The sequence below is a fragment of the Desmodus rotundus genome, chromosome 5 (genome assembly GCF_022682495.2).
Source record: "Desmodus rotundus isolate HL8 chromosome 5, HLdesRot8A.1, whole genome shotgun sequence".
NCBI classification, from domain to species: domain Eukaryota; kingdom Metazoa; phylum Chordata; class Mammalia; order Chiroptera; family Phyllostomidae; genus Desmodus; species Desmodus rotundus.
In genome coordinates this window covers 103,567,539-103,588,163 of record NC_071391.1, presented here as the reverse complement: position 1 = coordinate 103,588,163, position 20,625 = coordinate 103,567,539, and the positions used below count along the sequence as shown (strand labels likewise).

General features: G+C 41.3%; 1 protein-coding gene across 1 annotated transcript in view; it reads right to left on the bottom strand.

Moving 5' to 3' along the window:
- Positions 1-20,625, bottom strand: part of ACOXL (acyl-CoA oxidase like) — a 270,737-nt gene that overhangs the window by 145,762 nt on the left and 104,350 nt on the right. The window contains 1 exon segment of the mRNA XM_053924460.1: positions 16,096-16,201. Coding sequence (XP_053780435.1) covers positions 16,096-16,201 — 106 coding nt within the window.

Sequence of the window (20,625 nt, the reverse complement as noted above, 5' to 3'; positions counted from 1 at the left end):
GCACCCCATGGAGGTCAGTGCCCCATCTTTGGTAAGCATAGGCCTCCGAACGTTGAGAGGCCTGTTAAGGACCTGTATGCAAATGCTGGGTATGATGGAGTCCATTGGCCTAGTGATATCTGCTCATCCCACACAGTGGAGTGGAGCCCCACTGCTTTGCCCACCACCCCCCCCAGGCACCTCAGGGTGATTTCCTGACTCATCCTCTGGGCACAGCCTCTTTGTACCAACGTGGGCTCAAATAAGGCTTCCAACCCCTTGGCAAACTTTCTGACGGCTCTGAGCCTCAGTTTCCTCCTCTGCAAAGTAGGAATGACCAAAGTAGCTGCCTCAGAGGGCTGTTACTGGGTTTAGGATCATTATACCCCCTTGATGAATTGGCCCCTTTATCACTATGAAATGACTTTACTTGTCCCTGGTGAAATTCTTTGCTCTGAAATCTACTTTATCTGATATTAAGAGTCACTCTAGCTTTCCTCTGATGAATGTTAACGTGGTATATTTTTTTCCATCCTTTTACTTTTAACCTACTTCCTTGTCTTTATATTTAACGTGTGTTTCTTGAGTCTTGATTTTTTTTTTTATCCAGTTGACAGTCTCTGTCTTTTCATTGTGGTATTTGCATTTAGCGAGTTTATTAACATGGCTGGGTTTGCATCTGCCATCTGGCTATTTGTTTTCTCTTTGAACAATCTCTTCATCTTCCCATATTTCTTCTTTTCCTGCCTCCCTTGGTTACAATTCCATTTAACTATTTTGTTGTTTATTACCTATAACTCTTTATTATTTTATGGTAGCTTAACAGTTGATAGAATAAATCTCCAAGTTATCAGAGTCTACTTTCAGGTGATACAATAGTTCACCTAGAATGTGTGAACCTTACAATATAAATAGCATATTTCTTTTTCTCCTATTCTGGCCTTTGTGATATTGTCATACATTTAATCTTATGTTATATTTTTATGTTATAAACCTCACTCTAAGTTGTTATGATTTTTGTTTAAACAGTCCATTATCTTTTAAAGAGATTTAAATACTAAGAAAAAAATCTTATATGTTGACCCATATAGTTACTATTTTTGGAGCTTTTCATTCCTTTGTATAGCTCCATTATTTCTATCCAGTATCAATTCCTTCTACCAAAGAATTCACTTTTGTATTTCTTATAGTGAAGGTCTATTGGTGACAAATCCCTTCAACTTTTGCAAAACATTGTCTTTTTTAAAATTTAATCTTGTATTTTTTCCATTACCATTTAGTCCCCTTATACCCACTCCCCTCCACAATCATCACACTGGTGTCCATGTCCACGAGTCCTTTTTCCTTTTTGCTCAGTCCCTCCATCCCCTCACCTCCTCACCCCAGCTGTCATCCTGCTCTCAATCTATCAGTCCATCCCTAATTTCTGTGTTAGTTCAGTTTGTTCATTAGATTCCACATTTGAGTGAAATCACATGGTATTTTTCTTTCTTCAACTGGGTTATTTCACTTAGCATAATGTTCTCCAGATCCATCCATACGGTCACAAAGGGTAAAATTTTCTTCTTTTTATGGCCAAGTAGTATTCCATTGTGTAAATGTCCAATAGTTGTTTCATTGACTAATCTACTGATGGACACTTGGGCTGCTTCCATATCTTGGCAGTTGTAAGTAATGCTGCAGTGAACATAGGGGTGCTTATGTCCTTTCAAACTAATGTCTTGGGTTCCCTTGGATATATTTCCAGAAGTGGAATAGCTGGGTTGAAATGCAGATCCATTTTTATTTTTTTGAGATGTCTCCATACTGCTTTCCACAGTGGCTGCACCAGTGTGCATTCCCACCAACAGTGCACAAGGGTTCCCCTTTCTCCACATCCTCTCCAGCACTGGTGGTTTCATTTATTGATGATGGCCATTCTGACAGGTGAGACATGACATCTCATTGTGGTTTTAATTTGCATCTCTCTGATGATGAGTGACATTAAGCATCTTTTCATATGTCAACTGACCATCTGTATGTCCTCTTTGGAGAAGTGTCTATTCAGGTCCTTTGCACACTTTAAATTGGGTTGTTTGGTTTTTTTGTGTTGAGTTTTGTAAGTTCTTTATAAATTTTGGATATTAACCCCTTATCAGATATATTAGTGAATATGTTTTCCCATTGTGTGGGTTGTTTTTTTATAATCTGACTTTTAAAAAATATATATTTTATTGATTATGCTATTACAGTTGTCCCATTTATTTCTCCCCTTAATTCCCCTCTGCTCTGTACCCTGCCTCCCACCATCATTCCCCCACCTTAGTTCATGTCCATGGTTCATACATATAAGTTCTTTGGCTTCTCTATTCCCCATACTATTCTTAAATTCACCCTACTTTGTACCTACCATTTATGCTTCTTATTCCCTGTCCCTTTTCCCCCATCCTCTCCCCTCCCTCTCCCCGCTGATAACCCTCATTGTGATCTCTATTGCTGTGAATCCATTCTTGTTCTAGTTGTTTGCTTAGTTTGTTTCTGGTTTTTGTTTTTTTTTTTTTTAGGTTCGGTTGTTGATGGTTGTGAGTTTGTTGTCATTTTACTGTTCCTATTTTTTATCTTTTTCTTAGATCAGTCCCTTTAACATTTCATGTAATAAGGTCTTGGTGATGATGAACTCCTTTAACTTGACCTTATCTGGGAAGCACTTTATCTGCCCTTCCTTCTAAATGATAGCTTTGCTGGATAGAGAAATCTTGGATGTAGGTCCTTGCCTTTCATGACTTGGAATACTTCTTTCCAGACCCCTCTTGCCTGTAAGGTCTCTTTTGAGAAATCAGCTGATAGTGTTATGGGAACTCCTTTGTAAGAAACTGTCTCCTTTTCCCTTGATGCTTTTAAGATTCTCTCCTTATCTTTCATCTTGGGTAATGTAATTCTGATGTGCTTTGGTGTGTGCTTCCTTGGGTCCAACTTCTTTGGGATTCTCTGAGCTTCCTGGACTTCCGGGAAGTCTACTTCCTTCATCAGATTGGGGAAGTTCTCCATTATTATTTCAAATAAGTTTTCAATTTTTTGCCCTTGTTCTTCTGCTGGCACTCCTATGATTCAGATGTTGAATGTTTAAAGTTGTCCCGGAGGTTCCTAAGCCTCTCCTCATTTTTTTAAAATTGTTTCTTCATTCTGTTCTGGTTGAATGTTTATTTCTTCCTTCTGCTCCAAACCATTGATTTGAGTCCCAGTTTCCTTCCCATCACTGTTGGTTCCCTGTACATTTTCCTTTATTTCACTTTGTATAGCCTTCCTTCTTCCTCTGTTTTGAAACCATACTCAACCACTTCTGTGAGCATCCTGATTACCAGTGTTTTGAACTCTGCATCTGATAGGTTGGCTATCTCTTCGTCGCTTAGTTGTATTTTTTATGGGGCTTTGATCTGTTCTTTCATTTGGGCCATTTTTTTGGCTTGGCGCACCTGTTATATAGTAAGGGGAGGAGCCTTAGGTATTTGTCAGGGCGGGGCAACCCTCATCACTGTGTTATGGTGCTGTATGTTGGGTAGGGGTCCGAGAAGGAACAATGCCACTTGCTGAGCTCTTGGCCAGCTTTCAGTCACTTTCTCTGCTACCCACAAGCAAATTGGGCCCTCCTGGCAGAAATTCCCCAATGTGTGGGCTTGTGTACATTCTAGGATTCTGTGGGTCTCTCCAAGGAACTCTCCTGTGTGGTTGGGAGTTTCTCCTGCTCCCACAACTCCCACAGGTGTTTTCAGTCAGAGGTTTTGAGGCTTTATTTCCCCACATTGGAATCCTGGGTTGCTTGGTCTGCCTCAGTCCGTAGCTGTTCCCTCCTGGTTTATCCACATGCAAACGTGGGACTGCCTGCTCTGCCAGCCACCGCCTCATTAGCTCCCAGTCCTCTAGCACCCACCTGGCGGTGAGTCCTATCCACCCTGGCTGACCATCTCCACCCCTCCTCCTGGTCTGGATGAATGTTTCTTCTTTAACTCCTTGGTTGTCAGACTTCTATGCAGTTTGATTTTCTGGCAGTTCTGATTTTTTTTTGGATATATTTATTGATTATGCTATTAAAGTTGTCCCATTTCCGCCCCTTCACTCCACTTCATCCTGCCCACCCCCTCCATCCCAAATTCTCCCCCTATAGTTCATGTCCATGGGTCATACTTATAAGTTCTTTGGCTTCTACATTTCCTACACTATTCTTACCCTCCCCCTGTCTATTTTTCACCTATCATTTATGCTATTTAGTCTCTGTACCTTTCCCCCCTCTCTCCCCCTCCCAATCCCCTATTGATAACCCTCCATGTGATCTCCATTTCTGTGGTTCTGTTTCTGTTCTAGTTGTTTGCTTAGTTTTCTTTTGTTGTGGTTCTAGGTGTGGTTGGTTAATAACTGTGAGTTTGCTGTCATTTTTACTGTTCATATTTTTGATCTTCTTTTTCTTAGGTAACTCCCTTTAACATTTCATATAATAATGGCTTGGTGATGATGAACTCCTTTAACTTGACCTTATCTGAGAAGCACTTTATCTTCCCTTTCATTCTAAATGATAGCTTTGCTGGATAGAGTAATCTTGGATGTAGGTCCTTGCCTTTCATGACTTGGAATACTTCTTGCCAGTCCCTTCTTGCCTGTAAGGTCTCTTTGGAGAAATCAGCTGACAGTCTTATGGGAACTCCTTTGTAGGTAACTGTGTCCTTTTCTCTTGCTGCTTCTAAGATTCTCTCCTCCTCTTTAATCTTGGGTAATGTAATTATGATGTGCTTTGGTGTGTTCCTCCTTGGGTCCAGCTTCTTTGGGACTCTCTAAGCTTCCTGGACTTCCTGGAAGTCTATTTCCTTTGCCAGACTGGGGAAGTTCTCCTTCATTATTTGTTCAAATAAGTTTTCAAGTTTTTGTTCTTCCTCTTCTCCTTCTGGCACCCCTATAATTCAGATGTTGGAACGTTTCAAGGTGTCCTGGAGGTTCCTAAGCCTCTCCTCATTTTTCCGAGTTCTTGTTTCTTCATTCTTTTCTGGTTGGATGTTTCTTTCTTCCTTCTGCTCCCCACCGTTGATTTGAGTCCCAGTTTCCTTTGCATCACTATTGGTTCCCTGTACATTTCCTTTGTTTCTCTTAGCATAGGCTTCATTTTTTCATCTAGTTTTCGAACAAATTCAACCAATTCTGTGAGCGTCTTAACAACCAGTGTTTTGAACTGTGCATCCGATAGGTTGGCTATCTCTTCCTCGCTCACTTGTATTTTTTCTGGAGCTTTGAAGTGTTCTGTCACTTGGGCCATTTTTTTTTTGTCTTGGCGTGTCTGTTACTTAAAGGGGTGGAGTCTTAGGTGTTCCCCGGGGTGGGGTAATGCTTGTCGCTGCCTTGTGATGCTGTACATGGGGGAGGGGCCGAGAGGGAGCAATGGCACCCACTCCACTCTCCACCAGATTTCAGCCACTCCCTCTGCTACCCACAATCAAATTGGGCCCCTCTGGTGCTGGTTCCCAAGTGGGTAGGCTTGTACACACTCTAGGCCCCTGTGGGTCTCTCCAACGACCTCTCCTGTGAGGCTGGGAGTCTCTCCTGCTGCTTCCCCAACCCCCACAGGTGTTTTCAATCAGAGGTTTGAGGCTTTATTTCCCCACGCTGGAGCCCTGGGTTACGTGGTCTGCTTTGCTCCCCACCGATAGTCCCACTTTATCTGTGCGCGAGTGTGGGGCTGAGGGGTGCTACCCGCCGCTCTGCCTGCCCCGTTCTCCACCACTGGAGTCCAGCCCTCTTGGTTTATCTGTGCACGAAAGTGGGGCAGCAGGGTCTGCTAGTGGTCAGACTGCCTGCCCATTTGTCCCACACTCCGCCAGTCTCGGTCCCGCCACGGCCACGCGAGTCCTCTCTGCCCTGGCTGCCCATCTCTGCCCCTCCTACCGGTCTGGATGTATGTTTCTTTTTTATCTCCTTGATGTCGGACTTCCTTGCCGTTGGATTTTCTGTCAGTTCTGGTTGTGTGAGGAGGCGCAGTGTATCTACCTATGCCGCCATCTTGGTTCTTGATTTTTTTTTTTTAATTTGTTGTTGTCCTTCTTTTGGTTGTGTGAGGAGAAAAAGTATATCTACCTACTCCTCCATCTTGGCTGGTAGTCCTTGGTTGTGTTTTTATTTTGTTGATGATTCCTTTGCTGTGCAAAAAATCTGAAGTTTGATGGAGTCCCACCTGTTTATTTTTTCTTTAGTTTTTCTTGCCTCAGGAGATATGTCTGATAAAATATTGCTACAGGCAATGTCTGAGATTTTGCTGCCTATATTTTCTTCTATCATTTTCATGGTTTCAGGTCTAATATTTAAGTCTTTAATACATTTTGAATTTATTATTGCAAGTATTTAAGCAATATTTGTATTCTCAACAAAGGCTATACCCACCCCTACTCCCACCAAGGGTTGAACATGGAATTTTAATAGTTGCTGGACCACATTGGACTCTCAACTGTGACCTGTAGTAAAAGATACACTTTTCATTATTATCCTGTATACACGAACACCTACACGAAATCAAAGAGAAATTTCATGAAGCAGTCAGTGTTTGCTTCACCGTTGAGCTGTTCTCTAGTATTTTCTTTTCATTTTATATCATTTTAAGAAAAGCTAGTCATGATGCCTGAAACTGATTTCATGACCTGTAGTGTGTTGCAGCCTGCTGTTTTCAAAGCACATCCCAGGCTCAGTGATCAGACAGAAGGGGCTTGCTCTATATCGTTGAGAGCTGCAGGTCAGCAAAGAGTATCCATGGCGATGGAAAGAAGCTGGGGTTTAAGAGGATACCTTTTCTATTTCGGCCTGTGGGGTGGCTTCTGCTGAGACCCAAATCTCCGATAGTTCGGTTTGCACTGGAATGTTACTAATTTGGCCCTTTGGGACTTAAGATTATGTGTTTGGAAATGGGAAAGAGATAGGGCCTTTAAATGTCGCCTAAGCATTGACACTCACAAAGAATGATCAGTTCGTCCCGGCTGGCCATGGAGGAGGACAGTCAAGGCACAGGAGCCCGGCATATGGTCCGGGCTGGGGTCCATGCTTCCACATCGTTGCTCTTAAACTCTTCTGTGGAAACCTTTGGATTCCGTGATACTTTCTCCCCCCATTTCAGTGGTTTCCTAGCACTTGGTGGTGGATTTTAATAACATTATCACTCTGTATCAGGAAATCACAGGGAAGTCTGAGGTTAGCTGTTCCTACAGGAGCCTTGGCAATGGCTGCTTTCTCTGGGTGACAGGCTGAATGTTGCAAGAGTGACATTTAGTTGCTTAAAGAACATTCTTAGCAGTGAAGTAGATAAATGCAGAGTACACATAGAAGTGAAATTGTAGAATTAAATTACATTTTTTTTGTCTTTTACCACTTTTGTTTCCAAGCTCAGACTTTTCAACCATCTGTATCTTTTCAGCATAGTCTGTTACTTTTTGTGGGTACAGCCTGGGACAAATGAGATTTTATACAAAAAGATTTTCCCCCTAAAATCAGATTATCAAATGAACAATACTGGTTGGAACTTTCATAATTCGTGTTCATGCAAATACTTCATTGCCTTAATGACTGCTGATTAAGAGTCCTTGTTAAGTGTTTGTGAGTTCCCTGTTCTAAGGGCCAGGTGATATGAGGGGTACACTGCATACTGGGAGGTTCTAAGATTCCTACAGACTTCTGCTTCTGACCAGGGAGAACTGGCAGCAGATGTGCCCTTCTGTCTAAAACAAAAAGAAGATGGATACTAGACTGTGTGTGTGTAGTTTGTATATTGCACTAAACAGTTTGTAAGATGCTGGACGTCAGGTCTTGAAGGACAGTACTCTCTGAGAGAGAGGAAATAAACTAAATGAACCCTCTGCCCCATTTACTGCCTGAGAGGGTCTCCATGCTGTGCCTCAGGAGGAGGAACTGAGGCAGAGCATAGCAAACTCCCTGATTTGAAGGGTCGGAGTAGAGCATCCAGAGAGACCAAAGCATTTAGCATTCACAGAACAGAGGACTGAACAGAAGAGAAGTGGACAGAGAGAGAGAGCTTGGAGATCTGCAGTGGGCTCCCTTTGAGTATTCAGCTGAGCACTGGTTACTGCATGTGTATGAGGAATTAATCACCTAAAAGGATAAGAAGGAACAGTAGCTGGTGCTCACACAGGGCTGAAAACTGTGCCTTTCCTACCAGCTGGCCTGGAATAACGCAAGACTCACAGCCAGAGGAAAAAAGAAATGTTGCATATAAAAGAACAGAGATAAGGATTATGGCACATTTATAACAGGAAAATGAAAGCAAGAAGACAGTGAAACCACAGTACTAAAAAAAAGAAATCTAAAATTCTATACTCAGCAAATTTATGTTTAAGAAAAAAAAGTTTAATAAAGACATATTTGTGAGGACCGAAGACAACAGAGGAGTAAGTGGAAGCTGCACTAACCTCCCATTACCAATCTGGAATTACAACTAAATTGTAGAGAAATCATCCTGAATAACCAACTGAACACTAGCTGCAAAGAAGTCTTATAACCACAGGCAGACAGAAGAAACCACTTCACCACAACAAGACTTGTAGGGAGTGTGGAGGAGATACAAAAGGCTGGCTGGGCTCCCCTGGGCAGCAGCTGATGTTCCATAGGGATATTTTGGCAGCTGGGGGGGCTCCCCCTGAGAAGTGTGGGGTCTAAACCCCAAGCTTGGCTCCCCAGCCTATAGCACCAGAGCCAGAAAGCAAACCAGATAACATCCAACTGTGAAACAGCAGGGTTCCAATGAATCCCAAACAAGTTGAACCTACAGAGGCCTACACCAAGACACATCATAATTAAAATGGCAAGGCTTAAAAAAGGAGAGAATCCTAAAAGCCACAAGAGAAAAGCAAGTAGTTACATACAAGGGAGCACCAATTAGACTGTCATCTGACTTCTCAACAGGAACATTTCAGGCCAGAAGGGAGTAGCATGAAATATTCAAGGTGATGAAAAGCAAGGACTTACAACCAAGGCTACTTTACCCAGCAAGGCTCACCTTTAAAATTGAAGGAGAAATAGGGAGCTTCCCAGACAAGAAAGAGCTAAAGGAGTTTGTTACCACCAAACCAATCAATGTTAAAGGACTTGCAAGAAGAAGGAGAAAAGGAAGAAGAAGAAAAAGAAAGAAAGAAAGAAAGAAAGAAAGAAAGAAAGAAAGAAAGAAAGAAAGAAAGAAAGAAAGAAAGAAATAAAGAAAGAAAGAAAGAGGAGGAGGGGGAGGGGGAGGAGGGGGAGCAGGAGGAGGAGGAGGAGGGAAGAAAGAGAAAGAAGAAGAAATAAAACAGAGAAAAATACTTTAACAATAAAATGGCACTACATATGTATCTATCAATAATCATCTTAAATGTAAACGACTTAAATGCTCCAACCAAAATACATAGGGTAGCTGAATGGATAAGAAAACAAGACCCATCCTGGCTGGTGTGGCTAAGTGGATTGAGTGCTGGCCTGTGAACCAAAGAATCGGCAGTTTGATTCCCAGTCAGGGCACATACCTGGGTTGCAGGCCAGGTCTCTGGTAGGGGGTTCATGAGAGGCAACCACATATTGATCTTTCTCTCCCTCTCTCTTTCCCCTCTCCTCTGTCTAAAAATAAATAAAATCTTTAAAAAAATAAAATAAAACAAGACCCATATATATGCTGCCTCCAAGAGACACATCTCAGATTGAAAGATATACACAGACTAAAGGTAAAAGGATGGAAAAAGATATTTCATGCAAATGGAGAGGGAAAAAAAGCTGGGGTAGCAGTACTTATATCTGACAAAATAGGCTTTAAAACCAAGGCTATAGTAAGAGACAAAGAAGGACCCTACATAATGATAAAGGGAACAAGACAACAAGAGAATATGACCCTTGTAAACATTTATGCATGCAACATAGGAGCACCTAAATATGTAAAGCAAATCTTGATGGACTTAGAGGGAGAGATGGACAGAAATAGTCATAGTCAGGGATTTTAACACTACATTGACTTCAGTGGATAGATCTTCCAGGCAGAAAATCAACAAGGAGACAGCGGCCTTAAACAACATTTTAGATCAAATGGATGTAATTGATATCTTCAGAATATTTCTCCCCAAAGCAGCAGAATACGCATACTTTTCAAGTGAACACGGAATGTTTTCTAGGATAAACCACATGTTAGGACACAAAACAAATCTCAATGAATTTAAGAAGGTTGAAATCATACCAAGAATCTTCTCTGACCACAATGCTATCAAACTAGAAATCAATCACAAGAAGAACACTGAAAAACACTCAAAGACATGGAAGCTAAATAACATGTTATTAAACAAGGAATGGTAAACAATGAAATCAAGGAAGAAATCAAAGGTACGTTGAAACAAATGAAAATGAGGACACAACAATCCAAAATCTGTGGGACACAGTGAAAGCAATTCTAAGAGGGAAATTCATAGCATTACAGGGCTATCTCAAAAAGCAAGAAAAAGCTCAAATAAAGAATCTAAATTCACACTTAAAGGAACTTGAAAAAGAACAACAAACAAAGCCAAAAGGGAGTAGAAAGAAGGAAATAATAAAGATCAGAGCAGAAATAAACAAAATAGAGTCTAAAAAAATGATACAAAAGATCGCTGAATCCAAGAGCTGGTTCTTTGAAAAGATAAAGAAAATTAACAAACTTTTAAACAGGCTCATCAATAAAAAAAAGAGAAAGGACCCAAATAAATAAAATCATAAATGAAAAAGGAGAAATAACAACTGATACCAAAGAAATACAAAGGATTATAAGACAATATTATGAACATCTATATGCCAACAAACTGGACAACCTTGATGAAATGGATAAATTCCTAGACACATACAATCTTCCAAAATGAAATCATGAAGAATCAGAAAATCTGAATAGACAGATTACACCTAGTGAAATTGAAGCAGTAATCAAAAAATTTCCAACAAACAAAAACCCTGGACCAGATGCTTTGCAGGTGAATTTTACCCAAATTCTAGGAAGAACTAACACATCTCCTTCTCAAATTATTTCATAAAGTTTAAGAGGAGGTAAGGCTCCCAAACTTATTTGACAAGGCCAGCGTTATCCTAATTCCAAAACCAAATAGGCTACAAAGAAAGAAAATTACAGGCCAATATAACTGAAAAACATAGATGCCAAAACCCTTAAGAAAATATTGGAAAACCTAATACAGCAATGCATCAAAAAGATCATGTACCATGATCAAGTAGGATTTATTCCAGGAATGCAAGATTGGTACAACATTTGCAAATCAATAAATGTGATTCACCACATAAACAAAATGAAGGTTAAAACCATATGATCATATCAATAGATGTAGAAAAAGAATTGATAAAACCCAACACCCATTTATGATAAAAACTCTCAGCAAAGTGGGAATAGAAGGAACATACCAAAACATAATAAAGGCCAAATATGACAAACCCATGGCCAGTATCATACTCAATGGGCAAAAACTACAAGTGTTCCCTTTAAGATCAAGAACAAGACAGAGGTGTCCTCTTCCACTACTCTTATTCAACATAGTGCCGGCAGTCCTAGCCACAGCAACCAGACAAGAAAAAGAAACAAAAGGCATCCAGATTGGAAAGGAAGAAGTAAAACTGTCTTTATTTGCAGATGACACAATACTGTAAATAAAGAACAGCAAAGATTCCACCAAGTAACTACTATCACTGATAAATGAATTTGGTAAAGTACCAGGATACAAAATTAATATCCAGAAATCAGTTGCATTTTTATGCCAATATCAAACTAACAGAAAGAGAAACTAAGAAAACAATCCTGTTCACAATTGCTACAGAAATGATAAAATACCAAGGAATAAACCTAAGCAAGGATGCAAAAGACCTGTTCTCAGAAAGTTATAAGACACTGAAGAAAGAAACTGAAAGAGATACAAATAAATGGAAGCACATACGGTGTTCATGGACAGGAAGAATTAACATCATTATAATGTCCATATACCCAAAGCAATCTATAAAGTCAAAGCAATTCCTATCAAGATTCCAATGATGTATTTCACAGAACTACAACAAATATTCCAAAAATTTATATGGAACCACAAAAGGCCCCACATAGCAACAGCGATCCTGAGAAAGAAGAACAAAGTTGGATAAATCATGATATCTAATATCAAACTACACTATGAGGCTATAGTAATGAAAACAACTGGTACTGGCATAAAAACAGAGATATAGATAAATGGGACAGAACAGAGAGCCCAGAAATAAACCCACACCTTTATAGTCAATTAATATTTGACAGAGGAAGCAAACATACAATGAGCTAAAGAAAGTTTTTTCAATAAATGGTGTAGAGAAAATTGGACAGATAATGTGCAGAATAATGAAACTAGACCACTTTCTCACACCATACACAAGAATAAATTAAAAATATATCAAAGATTTAAATGTTAGACCTGAAACCATGAAAATAATAGAAGAAAACAGGCAGCAAAATCTCAGACTTTGCTCATGGTAATATCTCCCCAAGCAAGGGAAACAAAAGAAAAAATAAACAAGTGGGACTACATCAAACTAAAAAGTTTTTGCACAGCAAAGGAATCATCAACAAAATAAAAAGACAACCCACAGAATGAGAGAACATATTTGCTGATACATCTGATATGGGGTTAATATCCAAAATTTATAAAGAACTTACAAAACTCAACATCAAAAAAACAAACAACCCAATAAAAAAGTGGGCAAAGGACCTGAATAGACACTTCTCCAAAGAGGACATGCAGCTGGCCAGTAGACATATGAAAAGATGCTCAACATCACTCATCATCAGAGAGATGCAAATTAAAACCACAATGAGATGTCATCTCACACCTGTCAGAATGGCCATCATCAATAAATCAAAAAACAAGTGCTGGAGAGGATGTGGAGAAAGGGGAACCCTTGTGCACTGTTGGTGGGAATGCACACTGGTGCAGCCACTGTGGAAAGCAGTATGGAGACACCTCAATAAATTAAAAATGGATCTGCCTTTTGAACCAGTTATCCCACTTCTGGGACTATATCCAAAAGAACCAAAACCACTAATTCGAAAGGACATAAGCACCCCTATGTTCACTGCAGCATTACTTACAACTGCCAAGATATGGAAACAGCCCAAGTGTCCATCAGTAGATGAGTGGATAAAACAACTATGGGACATTTACACAGTGGAATGCTATAAGCCATAAAGAAAGAAGAAAGTTTTACCCTTTGAGACAATATGGATGGACACTGCTAAGTGAAATAAGCCAGTCAGAGAAAGACAAATACCATATGATTTCACTCACGTGTTGAATCTAATGAACAAATCGAACTAATAAGGAAAATGAGGACAGACTCATAGATGGAGAGCAGGATGAGAGCAAAGGGGTGGAGGTATTGAGCAAAAAGGAAAAAGGACTCGTGGATATGAACAACAGTGTGGTGATTGCAGAGGGTAGGGTGATATAAAGGGACAAAATGTTAATGGAAAAATACAATAAAAAATAAGTAGAGAGAGAGAGAGGAATAGAGAAAGAAAGACTGATATAAGAAACTCAGAGTGGCCCAGAAGATCAATTAGGAAATAGGGATCTGATTCTGGCCAAGATGGAGGCATAGGTAGATACACTGTGCCTCCTCCCACAACCAAAAGAAGAACAACAACAAATTTAAAAACAAAAAACAACCAGAACTGACAGGAAATCAAACTGTATGGAAGTCTGACAACCAAGGAACACTCATCCTTGATGACATCCTTGATGAATGTTAAAAAAGAAGCATTCATTCAGACTGGTAGGAGGAGTGGAGACCGGAAGCCAGGGTGGAAAGGTATCAAGGTGTCAGCTGGAGGACTGAAGGAGGTGCCACATCAAGGCAAGTTTCATGGGAAATGCAGATATAGTATCTCTAAGACCATTAAGTCAGCAAGAGAGCAGGATTCAACTACAAAACCTGTTTTACATAAGAAGAGCAAGTAAGACTTTTTGGCATAATAAGATAGCAATATTATGTTAAAACCACAGTTCCGTGCACTAGCAGTAGAGTTCATTTGGAGAGGGATATCTAAGGAGTTTAATTATCCTCAACTCCATTTTTCACAAGGACAAGACTTGGATGAGTACATGCAAGCTATAAAGTACCATTCCACCACCCATTCATTCAAGAAGTATTTTTGAGATCTCATGTTGTTCCAGGAATGGTTCTAGGTGACATAAAAACATCAGTTAAAAGCAAAGAGAGAAACTTGTTGAATCAAAATGAGGCATTAAATTAGTTACTACACATAAGATCTTAGGACAGTGCCTGGAACACAGTAAAGCAACTGAAAACGTGCGCTGTTACCTTAATTTTGCCCTTACAGGTGGCGGGTACAAAGAAATTGCCCTAGAGAATGACTGGATGCAGTTGAAAGACAGCAGCACAATGGCGCTGTGGCCCCTCCCGGCCAGGAACCCAGCCTAGGTGCTGAGTTGGCCATTTGGCCTGGAATCAATAAGAGAAGAGGCAGACCCAGAACACTCCTTTTGGCTGGCACACCACAAATATTGACAATCTTTAAAAGTTGTTAGTCATTTTCTAAGCTGGGAAATTCATTTTGTAGCAAATCCCGCTGGGTGATTCTGCTAATGACCTCAGCTGACCAGATCTTGGCCTCCTTCACAATGTGTAACTGCTGCTTCAGAGATCATCGGAATGTTTAAAAGCAAAGGTCCAAGTGTAATGTAATTGCACAAGGTAATTTCATTCCGTTGGAATCCCCACATGCAGAGAGCCAAGCACTCCTAGATGAAGAGATGTCAAAGTAAGGACCACAATTTCTAGGCTCAAGGAACTTACAACCACAAACCAAGAGGAATGGGTAGGTGATCAGTTGGACCCAGGTTGCTGTTTCAAGAAGCTTATAAAAGGCTCCTTATTCCAGGAGGGGCTCAGGGAAGGTGTCTTGGAGGACATGGCAACCTGAACTGTAATCTCAAAAGATGACTGTGAACTACCAGGTGAACGAAAGCAAGGACATGAGAAGTAAATGATGGAAGCACGATGGGAGGTGCGTTAAGAAAGGCCAAGGCAAGGAGGAGCCTGAACTCAGAGCCCATGGTGGGAGACAGAAGAAATGAGACATGGGGTAGAGGTTAGCAAGGGCTGGGCAGGGGAGGTGCTCCAAGGCCACAGGAGGGGGCTTGAGTTTTATCCAGTACAAAAGACACTGGAAGGCCACCAGAGGGTCCCAGCAGGCAAGTGGGAATTCAGGTTCAGGTTCCATTTCAGGTAGGTGAACAAATCTGACAAGAGCTGAGAGAGGGGGCTATGAGAAGCCAGATGAGAGGATTGGGGCGGCAGGTTTCAGTGTAGGAGGGAAAACCACCGGAATGTGGTCACTGGTAGAAAGCTTAGGAGGTAACTACAAAGACTAAGTTCTCTGAGTACCTGTTACGACCACAGGACGACTCACTGTGCCAGTCAGTGGGTGAGAACCCAGAGGGCATCAGCCGGGCGTCACAGTATGCGTACTGAGTACCACCCCGTGTCTATCGCCATGGGTGTGGCACTGAGCAAGGAAACCCCCAGGGCACGACCAGCTCTCAGCAGTGGGAAGCAGGCGGTGGATGCCCAGCTTCCATGGGAGAAGGTTAATAAGGGACTCCAGGATAAGCACCCATGGCCAAAAGCAGGAGATGAGAGTCCCATCAGGCCACACAGGCCACCCAGGAGGGACTGCAACCGTTCTGTTGGCTACCTGGTCCATAGCGCCTGAAAAGGTGCCTAATGCCCAAGAGGGGATAGGGAGGGAGGAAGGGCCAGCTCTGCCAGCTCTGCAGAGGGTGGGCAGAAGTATAGCCCTGGTCGGTTCCTCAGAAAGCTGTCACCTCGCTCAGAGGCCCCACCAAGTCAGCCCTCTTCTCAGCAAGTCAGCCCTGCCCAGCAGCAGAGCAGCCAGTGGGAAGACAGGTCCCATCTGCTCCTGGACCCAACAGGTTTGTTCAGGGCAAGAGAATGTGAGTGGTGCAGGGTGGGGATGGGGGGCTCATGAAGAGACAAACAGGTCGACCCGTCCCCAGGCCTATGGAGGCAATGGGGGAGCAAGGGGACAGAGAACACAGTCTACTTGCTGACCTGCTCCCATAAAACCCAGACAAGACACGGCAAGCTCCACACAGCAGGGCCCCCATCAGACTCCAGCACCTCTGTACGTCCAGGACCTAGCAGGTAGGACTGCTGGCTTTAACAAACAGAAACAGGGCGGGAGGCAGGAACTACTATCACAGCTCACACCCTTAGTTTCAGAAAAGTGGAGTGTGTGACAGGGGAGAAGTACTAGCATAAATTTTGTCATGTAACAACCAACTTCATTAAACTATTTCGCCATAAATTGAAGGACAGGGAACAGGGTCAGTGAACTAGAGAGAAACAAAAAAGCCGGAAGATGTTGCAGGAAACGCCAGCTTCTCCCTGGGCTTGTTTTAGGACTTGGACAACCTTTCCCCCTACTGCGACACTTCTTCCCGGGAACTCCTCTAGCCAGATTTTCAGTGGCCCACCCCCAGCCACGATCAGGGGACAGAGGGAAAGAAAGGAAAGTGAAGGAACAACAGAGCTGTGACGGGGACACGGGGACCACGGAGGGCACAGGGAGGTAGATGAAAGTCAAGAAAATCAGAAAGGTCCAGGTCGGTGAGACTGAGCTGGATGAGGGCACAGCCCTGACCTGTCCTGTCGGTGCTGCCTGCCCCGTGCACGGCTCCACATCGGGGCTCCAGGCTTTGTCAACCAATTTCCATCAATTACTCCTTGTTTCTCCCCTTGAAACCGAAAGCTACAACTGTGACCTCCATTTCTCTGATGTTGGCATTTGGGGAGTGTCTCCCTAAAAATCAAGAGAAACTTTAATATTTATTAGGAGTGGCAATACACCACTTTAAAAATAAGTTATATTAAGTTTAAATCAAGCTAAAACATAAAACTGGAGAGGAAGGAAAAGGAAACATCGATACACGTGACACTTTATGTTCCACATAAAGATGCAAGTGTAACATATAGAAATGTAGACCACATAGTCGCCTGTTGCTATTGTGGTCTAGGAACTTTTTGTGTCATGGATTTGTAAATAGTGTAAAAACATTGCAGGAAGCCTTGATGGACTGAATTCCAGAGGGGTCAGGCACTTCTTATTCGGTAGATGGGACACTGCATAAGAAAGGAGCAGAGAATGTGACGCTGGATCCATGAACATTATTTCAATTGAAGCAGAGAGAAAAAGGATAGGGGAAAAAAATCAGTTCAGTGACATGCAGGGCAATACAAAGTAGTTTAACATCTGTATAATTAGAAGCCCAGAAGGAAAGGAAAGAAAGAATGGGGCAAGAAAAAAACATTTAAAGAAATAATGGCAAAAATGTTTCCATATTTGATTAAAAACTTCAACCCACACATCCCAGAGGCTCAACAAAGACACAAACACACAAAACCATAAAACCACACCTAGGCCAGTATAATCAAATCTGCAAACCAAAGAAAATCTTAAAAGCAGCTACAGTAGGAATATATAATTATTAAGGAAACAGCCAGAAAAGTGGTGGCTGTTCTCTCATGAGAATCAAAAAATCAGGAAGGCAATAGAATGACATCTTTAATGTGCACCAAGAAAAATAAACTATCAACCCAGAATTCTGTATCTATTGGCATGTCTTTCCCCCAAAAATGGAGAAATAAAGAATTTCTCATAAAACAAAACATGGGGAGAGTTTATCACTACCAGACCTATTGTACAAAAAAAAACGTTAAAAGTTCTTCAGGCAGAACAATATGGTATCAGTTAGAAACTTGGATATACACAAAGAAATTAACAGTGTTGGAAATGAAATAAATGAAGGTTAAATTAAATTCTACTTTCCTTAGATACTGTGTAAAACAAAAAGTGTAGCAATGTACTGTGTGCTTGTAGCACATTAAAAGTAAATTATATGAAAATAATAATAGAATAAAAGAAGATGGGAAGGAATTGGGAATACAGTGTTTAAGATACTTACACCATATCAAAAGCATATAATATTACTTATTTATTTTTAATTGTTTTATTGTTGTTCAAGTACAGTTGTCTGCATTTACCACCCCCCATCCCAGCCACCTCCCTCCCCTGATTCTACCCCCTTTGGTTTTGTCTATGAGTCCTTTATAGTTGTTCCTGATGAAAGCGGTATAATATTACTTAAAAGTAATCTCCAATTCACTAAGATTTACACTGTAAATCTTGGGTCAACCATTAAAATATTTTTAAAATAATGAATAATAAATCAATAAAAGAGATAAAATGGAATAATAAAAAATGTTCAATAACACAAGAGCAGGCAGGTAAAAAAAAAGTGGGGAATTTAAAAATCAGCTAACAATATGGATTTTAATCCAAAAATGTCAATGATCACTTCACATGCAATTGGTCTAAACACACCATTTAAAGTTAGAAATTTTCAAATTAAATTTAAGAAGCAAAGACTCAACTATAGGTTGTTTTACAAGAAAACCACTTAAAAATATAGGAAGGTTAAAATAAAAGTGTGAAGAAAGATGCACTATGAAAACACTAAACAAGAGAAACCTGGAGTGCCTATATTAATACAGCAAAATAGGCTTAGGGCAAGGAATAGTTTCAGGGATTTAGAAAAAAATTACATGATAATAAAAGAGTCGACTCTTCATGAAGTCATAACAATCCTACATGTACTGTGCATCTAAAAAATTCAAAAAAGAGACAAATAAATCATTATTTTTGGAAATGCCGACCCGCTTCTTTCGGTCACTGACAGAATAAAGTACACAGAAAATCAGTACGGAGCGCCATCAGTCAACTTAACCCGATAGACACTTACGGAACAATCCTCCCAGCTGCAACAGAGTACACATTCCTCTCAATGTGTGCCTCTGCGCATGTGCGTGTACTGGGCCATGCATTTAAAAGGATGGAAATCATGTAAAGGATGCTCTTGAACTATGACTTCTAAATAACCAAAGCAGTCAAAGTGGATGACTCAAGGAAAACTTTAAAATATTTTGAACTGAATGAAAGTGAAAATGAAGATTTCCAGTCGAGATGGTGGCGTAGGCAGACGTGGCTCACCTCTTCTCACGACAACTAAAACATAGAACAGCCATCAACTCAGAACCATCAGAAATCGAGTTGAGTGGAAGTCTGACAACTATGGAATTCAAGAAACCACATCCATTCAAACTAGTAAGAGGGGCGAAGATGCAGAATGGGCTGGTCCCTCCCCATGTGTGGTGGATAAAAATTCAGGAGGGATATTTCAGGAGCAAGGAGTCCCAGCCCCACACCAGGTCCCCCAGCCCAGGGTTCCAGTGCCAGGAAGATAAGTCCCCACAACTTCTAGCTGCATAAACCCGTGGGGATTGAGTCAGTGGAAGACACTTCTGGAGCCCCAAGCAGTTCCTCTTAAAGAACCTACACATGGACTCACTTACTCAGACTCATTTCCTCTGAGCTTCAGCGCCAGGGTAGCAGCTTGAAAGGCACCAGTGGTATACAGGGAGAAACTGAAGTGTCTGGCATCAAGGTGAGCAGAAGCCATTGTCCCTTCTATGAACCCTCCCCCAACACAGTTGTCAGGCTAGTGCCGTATCTGAGACTCCATCAACCTGGCTGACACTGTTTGACCCACCATGGAGATCCTCAGAAAGAAGTTACAAATACAGAAGGGAAAAATGCTGGAGTGAATCCTGTGCTGCTGGACTGGGGTCACACATATCAGTGTAAACCGATTTTTTAAAATTTTACTATATATACGGATAGGCACATACATTGCCCAGCCATGTCCTCTGAGAGGGACTAGAACAATGACCCTCCAGTAGTAGCCAGCACATCCAGCACCCAGACCTCTGGCTCTAAACATCATTTTCCAATAAAAAGAACCAGAAATTCTTGAGCTGGGCTGGAAGAAGGAAGAACGGATGACCCTGGAGCATCTTCTGTGGTCATAAATTAAGGAAGTGCTAAAAAAAGAATGAGCACTTCAAAAGGATAGAGGAGTGAGCTCAGTGGGAGAAAGAACTGTGATCACTCACTGATGTCTGCCATGCACAAGGAGTGAGAAGTGTCAGGGGGACACACAGGCCAGGCATTTGACACCTCCGCCCTGGAAATGACTGCTCTGCAAGGTGTTACCTTCCATACCTGTGTGTGATCTCCTTCATAGTCCAGCTTATACAGTATCTATGTGACCATCTTTTGCCAGACTAATAATGAACCATGGTGTGTTACCAGAATTTTCTTAATTGATACTACATGAGACTATCCAGGCTGTCTGGTCACTGCACTATTTGTGGAAAAACAGGGACCAGCCTTGAGTTTCCTATAAGAAATTGGTGGCTCAACTCAGGTGTGAGCATAGCAATAGGAAACAGCATAGCAATTTAAAAGTGTTAACAAACCCCCATGCACTAGCTAGGTGTTTTCTGACATATCAGTAATAAAAGAAGATAGGTAAAAATAATAGTCTTATAAATATTAAGATTATGGAGCAGTCTTGTCCACAGCTAAGGAAGTTTATTCATGGTTTGAGATGGGAAAAATAAACAGATTTAGCAGTTGAGCAAAAAGGATTAAAAGAAAAAAGAAGATATGGGAGTCAACAT